The following is a 9,487-nucleotide window of genomic DNA, read 5'->3' on the forward strand; positions in this document are numbered from 1 at the left end:
TCCTCCTCCTTCTCCTCCTTTTTCTCCCCACCCCACAATAAGGAATGTACCCAGGGCAAAGAAGTCTCAGAGACTGCTGGTAATGACTTTCTCCTCCGACAGAAGATTTAACGCCGCTAAACTGCACAAGAGGCAGAAAAGTAAACCCAAAAGTTTGGGTTGAGAACATCGGCATACAGCAAGTGTTGATCGCCTGTCCAGGCATGAGCCTAGATGACCAATTTACTTCTGGTTAGGAGGAGAAATGAAACATAAGCAGAGATACTGGGAGAGAATAATCTATGGCAGAGATTAGCAAATACTGTATGTGATAGCTGAAAGAGAATTTGTGTTGATATGTGATTGTGACCGCAGCGGCAGCCATAACTGCCATTAGCATTGGGATGCTGGGGACCTGGCCAAGTCAATGACAGGTCGATGTGTCATTCCTCTTCATCCATACTCTTACTCACTACAGCACATTGCAAAGCTTCCAAAAAAACTCTCTGTTATCTCATCTTTACAGTTTCACAGTCATGTGTACAGCATAAGGAAATCATCATTATGTTTCTGTTTGATTTTTTTTTTTCATCTTTACAACCAGATTTTTGCAGAATTTAATTAAATTAATGAATGATCCAAGCTGGTGCGGAGGGGAGGTGTTGAATGGGTTGCTGGTGGTAGGGAGGGCGGTGGGGGGCAAGGGGTCACAGTCAGATGCCAATCCAGGCCCTGTGTCCGGAGCCAGGCCATCCATGCTGTCCAAAGGAGGCAGGGTCCTTCTGAGGCCCTCTCACCAGCTACTGTGTCAGCCCCTATGGAGCTGCCTTATTAAATGAAGATTAAGCTGTGGCTCCCCCACTCACAACAGTATGCGGTGTGAGGCACACATAATCACTGTGACAGGTCGGCTGCCAATTAGTGCTCTCCTTCTGTCCTGGGAAAATGCTTCTTGCTCCTCTCCCGCTGGCGGGACGAACTGATCTGGATTGTTCATGATATTACCCGGGCCAGAGATCGCCGTTAATCACCGCCCGTCATTCCACAGTGGCAGGAATGAGAGTGGGACTTGTCATCTATGTACCACCTCTCCCTTCCAACTGTCCTGACTTCCCGTAGAGCACACCCGGGTAACATTAATTAGAATAATGAGACAAGTACATGAAGGAGCAGAAGTGCAAACCTCTGTTTTCAAGTGCTTTGGATCGACTTGAGAGTGGTGGCTCGAGCAGGCCTTGATTTGTTGTTTGGCTTGGACAAACTGCACCGTGAGCGCTGAGACTGAGAACAACACGCTCCATCAATTAGCTTTAAGTTGAAAGCGTGCATCTGTTTCAGAGAAAAGCTGGCCCGATGGTAAAAAGGCTACATCTGACAAAAACACATCCAGAAATGTGTTTGGATGTCGGGGTTTCCAAGCCAAACACAGGCCAGACTCAGATGTGATCACACTGGCTGCGTAACTCCAACGCTCAGAAGTGAATGGCATCTTTCGTCAGAGCTTAAACCTCTTGGCTCAGCGAGTGTAAACACCCAAAATTGTGTGTCACACGCTCGTATGCATGCACGCGGATTAACTGCCTGCTCGTACGCAAAGACTGCCAGAAACCGGAACTGCTTGGTGTCTCGGAGCAGTGTGCGCTACAGACAAGGCGGTCGAGCTTCCTCCAGAGCGGATTTGAGGCAATCACCATTGCTCTGTGCATCGTTTTACAGGAGCAGAGACTTTGGAGCAGATGGTTTGCAGACGGTGAGGACCAGGAGGTCCACAGCACTGTGGATTCACCGCAGAACCACACTGGCTTCAGACAGAACCTGGCTTAAATCCCACTAGTCAACCAAATCCTGCTGGTCTGGTCGATCCGGGGCGAATCTGGGTTCACTTTGGTCCCCTGCAGCAGTAGTTGCTTGTGGGGGAAATTAAACAACCGCCCGCCTCTCTGTCATGTCCACGGCCTTAAATACAGACAAAGTCCTCGCGGTGCCTTCAGATGTCACACTGCGGAGGAGTGATGACGTGGCAAACTGAGTCTAGGTGGGTTTATCCTGTGTACCAAATCTTGTTTATCCAGGGTTTCAAATTGATGGCAGAGGGAATGGACTGGGCATCATGGCTACAAGAGGTAGTAATCACAGTAACAGTACAAACACAAACTGCACACAGACGTTGCGACAGACAGTATTAGTGGTGGCTGGATCCGAGCACTCAGATGACTGATGGGATGGAGGGCTTGGCCTCGACTGAGCCTTACAGCAGAAATGGTGTCTCTGGTTACACACAGGGGACATCAATACCCCCACAAGGGCCTGTAACTCTCCAAGTACAGGTACATCATCCAATGGCCAAATATAATCATTATGTGCTCCTTCTTTCTTATTAATCCTTTTCCTTTCCACGGGTTCAGCAGGGTGATTGTGAGTCTTGATGGGCTCGTAGAAGCATTTAAAGTGTAAATTGAACTGTATTGTTCTGGAAAAAGCCAGGTCTTAAATACGTTTCTGTTTTCAATTCCAACATTTGCTAAGCTATAACCTTTTACTGTTCCATAACTTCATATCGTAAAACTCCTGTTCTTGTTTGGGTTAACTTTGGGCTTGGCTGCCTCCTGCACTACAATTGCGCCTTAGATTAAATCTACTTTTACGTACAAGTCAAGCAAACAGAGCTGCACCAAAGTGTGTATGGTAGCGGGCACGAGTGACATGCCGTCTGAGAATCTGAAAGCCGATTTGTCAAATTAGCCCGTGTTGCAATGGTGCGTTTGTGTTGGACTTTAGTCCCTCTTAAATCCCAAATCAGGGATTACATTAAGAGTGGGAGTTTGGAGCGCTTTCACATTTTAAGTTGTTTACACAAGATCTAATGTCACTGACATGGCAGAAGCAGCTGTTGCTCAAAGATTATAGTAGAGTGGGTGGGCAAGAGAGGAAAAAAAAGGAAAATACCCAGATGGATAGATTGGCAACGAAGGGCAGCAGAAAACAAAACTAAAAAGAAAGCAGAGAAAAAGCGATCTAACCTGTCACACATGTCTGTTTGTAAACCAGTGAATCTGGTGACAGGGGTTGCTGGGAAATATCTGTAGGGAATTCCATAAAGGCATCAATGTACAACAGCCGGATGCTTCAGCGCTATCACTCTGCTCACCTTCCCTCTCCTCTCCTCCCATCAGCTCACAAGACAGCGAGGGGGGAACCCGGTCTGTCAATGGTGATAGCGCCGGAGAAGCTATTAATAGAGTCTCTTTGTTGTTTATGGTCTGTTCAGAGCACCACTCCAGGGATACAACGGAAAGAAGAGTTTTTTTGAGTTTACCGTCTCAAGGGTGCTATGCAAACGCCTGGCTCACATGCCAGCCATTAGACTCCCTTATTCCCTATAGCACTGGTTCTCAAAATGTGGTAAAAGTACCAATAGTAGTACGCGGATGCAATATCTGCTATTTTATTTTTTAAATAAATTAAATCATTTAAAAACAACACTATAGAAATGCTACAAGATTTCCAAAAATAATACTTACAATGTGATCAGTTAAATTTAATTTAACCCTTGTATTATATTCGGGTCAAATTGACCCATTTCAAATTTTTACAAGAAGAAGAAATGGTACTAATATACATTTTTTATACCTGAAAATCAATGGCTTTACCTTATTTTCTGTGATAAACATGTATTCTTGACTCAATTATTCTGGATATGACAAATTGTGTTTTTTTCATAGTTGGATTTTTAACATGAATAATAACCTTATGACAAAAAACGAACCACACTTCCATTTTTAATTGTGTTCTAGTAGAGACTGATTGCATTCCCTAACATTAAAGTTTGTTATCTCAATTGTTTGAAATAGAGATAAAGACAATATATGTTACTAGATTATGAAGGAAAATTTTATTTCAGAATTGTTTTTAAAACCCCAAATAAGTCCCGGGTCAATTTGACCCGAGGGATACGAGAGGGTCCCGACAGTGAAGACAGTACAAAGGTTAAAATAAGGGTTTATTTAAGTGTAATATTTTTGTTTTTGATAACAGCTTGCTACATTTCGTAGTTACGTTCATGGACGAAGTGTGCATAAATCCATAATAAGTTACACTGTGATGGCAATTTGAGTGGTTATAACACTGCAATCGGGGCTCCAAACAGGAATAAAAGTGGGGATGTGGAGGACAATATTTTGAACAGCCCTGTGAAAACTATAGTGGACGAGCACTAGTTACTACTTAAGCTGCGAAAGTCTCCCCAGAGCAGACAAAACAGTAAGGAGCGCGACAGAGGAAGTGAAGTACAGCATGGATGTTGCTCAGGTGCCGCCGGAAATTCCTCTTTTTGGCCGGATGATTTTAAACTGCGGTAGATTTCTGAGGACTACTGGTTAACTGTTCCTCAGATCTCTGCAAGGTAAATCCATACAGCTAACTAGACCATCTGTCCAATCCGAGTTTACTGTTGCATGACTAAAACAACTATTGAACGTACAAATGTTCCACCAAAACAACTTCCTTCCTGAGGCTATTTTGCAGCGGCACCGTGGCTCTGTCCAGCGTTTAGCGCCACCCAAGACAATTGGGTTTGGTTCAAAGAAATGCCAAAAAACCAGAGCACATTTTTCTCCCATCCCAGAATGCTGTGTCGCTGGCTAGACCATCCTCGGCAGTGCTGTGGAGGAAGGTCTGGCAATGCAAGACTATCCGTAGCTGAATAGGTTACGGTATGCTACTCTATCTTAACGTGGGCCATAATGGTGATAATTACAGAGCCTAATATTTTCTACTGCTACGTGATGTAAAAAGTCTTATAGAGATTGTCGGGCCTATTTTCCAATGAAGTATTATATAAAAGCTACGCATCAATTTTAAACAGCTGGTAGAATTTGACAAAGATTTTTATCAACAATGCACGGACGGTTTTCTAATCACTTGATGTTTTCAAAAGTAATGTAATTAATAGCAATTGGAATGCTTTTTCCAAATAAACAATGCTGCGGTTGGTTAATCTCACTGCCAAAAGCACACACACAAAAAAAATATGATGCTCCGTTCAACTCAGCTGGTGGAAACGTACCAAACTCTCATTTCATTTTTTTTTTTTGCCAAACTTCAAACCTTTCCTGAAAATCCGCTTGGCAGTTGCTTGGAAATAGCGCTTGTGACATCGGACCGCCACATATTTTATCGGTTCATGTGCTCCACACAATCTTTTCCTACAATTTTGGGGACGGAGTGTGTTATCGGGAAAATGCTGTCCTGGCAAACACCGGCTGAGCTCAGCAAATGAATCCCAGCAGTGTGAATGATATATTGTTTACACTGATCAGCAACTGGTACGGAACACATCAGACACGGTTTACACAACTCCGTCATGTTCGCTGTGAATGCCTTGCCTCTTGACATTATCTGGGCTTTACGTTCTCTGCTTGTGTATGTTTTACAGAGGGATTAAATCTTTGCCAACAGGGAGGGAAAAGAAGAAGATCCTTTGCATTGTCCTTGTGCGTCTCGGTTAAGCTGAAAGACAGGGATCGGCCAGTGACGTCCAGTGTAATTTAACTACGTGGATATGTGGAAATGCAAGCCCCGGTGATCAGATAAGCATTACCATAAATAGTGTGTATACCTACATGCTGCCTCTTATTTCGTGTCTCCATTTAATCCGTTGCAGTTATATAATCCGGTGCTTATCCTAAACATTGGTGTCTGGTGTCCAGCAAGAAGAGCTGATAAAAAATGTTCATTTTTAGACTGTCTTGAGTTTCAAGTGAAAGCACTTCTTATATTTATATTTCCTTCTGAATGTCAAACACATACAGTACTTTGGGGTTACAGTTTTCTACATTCTATTGAAAAGTTTCAATCTACCACACTGCATTGCAACTCCTGTTATTTCCTAAGAACTAGGGACCTACAGCACGGCTTGCAAAGTCTGAGAAATTTGTGTTAATTTTTAAAGCTCACATAGTAACATATTTCATTATGACCTCAGCCATATTGCAGCCCTTGCTTGAACCTTCACTTCCTGATCACCTGCATTTCAGAGGGTGGCCTGTCCTCCCATTGGACTGTGCTTTATTATCACTCACGGGAAGTGATTATTTTACAATGTCAGTCCGGTTGAGCTCCCATGCGACGGCACTGGATCTCTTCCCGCACGACTTTCGGCAGCTTACATTTTTACGTTGTGTTTATTTGAACTGAAGAGTGTTGCATTTCACTGCCGTTTGCCAAGTGGGGAGTTTTCACTAGCGGTAGAGCGGCGGGGAATTAACAACACATGCCTATGTCTGAAATTTATCTTTATTAAACTGGCCGCCTCAGCTCTTCACGAGCCCCGACAGCCCTAAGATGCACACAGGGTGACATATTTACACGCAGCTTTTAACCCTTGTGTTTTCCTCGAGTCATATTTGACTCGTTTTCATTGGGTTTTTTTAGTACAGAAATATGGTTTCTCTTAAATCTAATTGCCAAAAAATAACAACGGAGGTTCCATAAGTTCTTCAAGGTAAAATGAATGATTACTTTCCTTCAATCTTGGGTGTTTTATTCAATTTTAAAGCATAAAAACAAAAATGGTTTCAAGAGAGTTTCCTGACTTAACTTCAACATTAAATATTAGTCAAAATAATTCCCTTTTTTTTCCTTTTCTTTTTTATGTATAATTTCATGTAAATGAAGTTTGTTGACCTTAAATTCAAAGAAAAGGTTTAAAACTTGTGGTAACAAGTTGGTGTTAGTGTTGCATTTAAGTGGCAAAAACGTAAAAAATAAATGCATAGACAGAAAAAAACAATTAATAAAAAAAATGTTTTGGAAGACAACACAAGGGTTAACCAAACAGCTGAGGCCACTGATCTTCCAAAGAGACGTTGGATAAGGAGCTGTACTGAGTGCTTTGCAATGAACAGCAGCTTCAAGTAGGATGGACATGGGGAGTCTGCTGTCCGTTTCTAAAGGACTGGAGAAGAATGGTTCTGCTATGCACTCAATTTAGACTTCACAACAACTTCCCATCATTGACTTCATGCTTGGGATAATTAACGGCAGTAACCATGCGCAACAATGCTACATTTTAATTAAAGAAGGTCATAAAGTTTCTTGCAAAAGGTCAAACAGGCATGGCGAAGTCATGCGGAGGCTCGCAGGGGTTGGGGAGAAATTCCCTGACCGAGCACAGGGCTTTAGGATAGGGTGACCAGACGTCCCCAGTTTTCGGGGACAGTCCCCGGTTTTGGTGACCTTTCCCCGGCTGGATCTGTCCCCGGAAATGTCCCCGGTTTCCACTGTGACTGACAGACCCGAAAGTGGAATGAAAGAAAGAAAACTCTGACCAAACGGAGCCGATCGAGCAGCGCTGCTCAGAGCTCAGAGATGTTCTAGAAAGCCGTGTTTTACGATGCTAAAATCACTGATTATTTACATGGAGTCTGGTGGCTTTAGCCAACGCAATTTCGCGGACTTTTATGTTTTAAAAAAGGATCTTAATCTTTAACAGAAAGGTCGAGCTCCTTAGAAATCCTGTCCATAATGTTGTCTGTTGGGGGAAACAGCTCTAGGTCTAGTGTCCCCGTTTTAAGTTTTACAAAAATAAAAACATGACGTGTTTTGGAGGTATATTTTCTTCTGAGCTGAAAATGTCCCCGGATTTTATCTAAGAAATTTGGTCACCTTACTTTAGGAACTAAATGTGCCGTGGAATCCCATATTCCTAGCCAGAGAGCAGCGACTGCCTTGATAGTGCTGAAATATCAGAAACTATCATGGTTTATTTCAAGTTAATTTATTCTTTCGCCACTTCACTAAAGGATCCTCCCATCCAACACTCAAGGCCAAAAATGGAGATAACTCTGCAAGGTTAGTACTGTATATTTTTCTCTTTCTGTTAAACAATGTTTTTCTTTTTTGGACAGCCTGACTGTTATCTGCCACTGTAATTGCTTCCTTATTTGGCAAATTAAATATTTACACTTGGCCTATCCTAATCCAAAGTTTATGAGAGACCTAAAAGTGCATTAAGGGAAAAAGACATTTATTTTAAAAGCACTGCTAACTGAGGCCATCACCTCCAAATGGTGTGTTTGGACCGTCTGAGAAGAGATGGTTTACTTTTTGAAAAAAAATATTTCCCTTAGCGGTATTCACACAGAGAGAAATTCCAGAATTGACTTCTCATTTAATGGCCTGACATACATGCTGTGTGCACCGCAAATATCTCTCAGGCTGACGGGAGGAAACAGAGACGGCCATTGAGGAAACCTGCACTCCGTACTTTGAAGAATTCCACTGAGGAGAGGAAGGGAGATGGGAGAGACGGGGGGAAAAATATACCTCAGTAAAAGAGCTGGCTCGAACAAGGCCGCCATGGAAAAATACTGATATTTCATGCATAGGAACGCCACTGTGCACCTCAAAAACAGACGGTTAAAAAAAAAACAAGGCTGAGTGGAAGGTACAAAGGTTACATGAAACAGGTGGAACTCTGAGATGGATTGAAACAGTTCTCCAATGGAATAAGTGGGCTGTTTTCTTTAATATTCACTAGAGTAGTGTCAACTTTAAAGTGAACGGAAGATGGAATGAGTTTGGACCGGTCTCTTACACGCATTAACATATGGCCGTATAATATCCTTACCTCTCCTGCAGTGCCTCATGGCCATTTTGCACATCCTGGACTCAGCGATGGTGGGACAGGGTATTGTGTCCTTGGGTGGTTTCTTTACAATGTGCCGCGTCCGGGTCTCCAGACCCCACTTATAGCCACAGGTTTTGTTTCTCCTGGTGCAGGCTCCCCATTCGCTCCACTGGCCCACCTCACAGCCCTCTGTGGAGACACACAGAAGCAGGGATGTGCAGTGAAACCACAGCAGAGTGCAATTGGGAGGCAACTCAAAGACCCCGGGTTAAGCTTTAATACAGGGTGAAGGAGCTTTAATGGGGGGCTATAACCTCTTTGTGTGTGACCCCAGTTCAACTGGGAAACACTTGTCAAATCAACCTACAGTTGTACACATCAGAATCAGAATCATCAATAACGTTGGATATCTGGAACAGACAAATCCATTATTCTTAAAGTCACATATACTATACATACACATATAAGTTCATTAAGAGGCGATAGTGGGTTATTGCACTGGCTGTACTGGGACAGGTGATTATAGACGGATGGGTTGCGGTGTTTAAAATTACTATATATTTGTTATCTTACAATGCACATATAATGATATATGCAATATAAAATGTGTACAGGAATGAGTGTTGAATAAAGGGTTGGAAACATAACAAGCTTCTGCTTCGTCCCGCTCCTTTTTGGAAATGTTGCATATATTGTTAGTAACACTTTTTCAACACACTTAGGGCCTGACGCTAGTCTCTTTGCTAGTTTAAGATCGACGCAGCTGTCAGTTTTCCATCCAGCGCCCATGTCGTTTAAATAGCAAATGCACATGTGCCCATCTGTGCGCCCATAGGCGCGCTGGTCTTACAGGGAGGTGTGTTCAGGTGCATTCTGGGC

The 9,487-nt window shown here is 42.9% G+C and overlaps 1 protein-coding gene across 3 annotated transcripts in view; it reads right to left on the minus strand.

Moving 5' to 3' along the window:
* The window catches only part of rspo2 (R-spondin 2), a 72,960-nt gene that overhangs the window by 19,257 nt on the left and 44,216 nt on the right, over positions 1 to 9,487 (minus strand). For 2 of the 3 annotated variants that reach the window (XM_032519437.1, XM_032519436.1), the window contains exon 5: positions 8,609 to 8,797. In XM_032519437.1, coding sequence (XP_032375328.1) covers positions 8,609 to 8,797 — 189 coding nt within the window. Of the gene's footprint in view, positions 1 to 4,404; positions 4,409 to 8,608; positions 8,798 to 9,487 lie in introns of all 3 variants that reach the window. The other variant, XM_032519438.1, reaches the window with a different exon arrangement.

The sequence above is a fragment of the Etheostoma spectabile genome, chromosome 6 (genome assembly GCF_008692095.1).
Source record: "Etheostoma spectabile isolate EspeVRDwgs_2016 chromosome 6, UIUC_Espe_1.0, whole genome shotgun sequence".
NCBI lineage: Eukaryota > Metazoa > Chordata > Actinopteri > Perciformes > Percidae > Etheostoma > Etheostoma spectabile.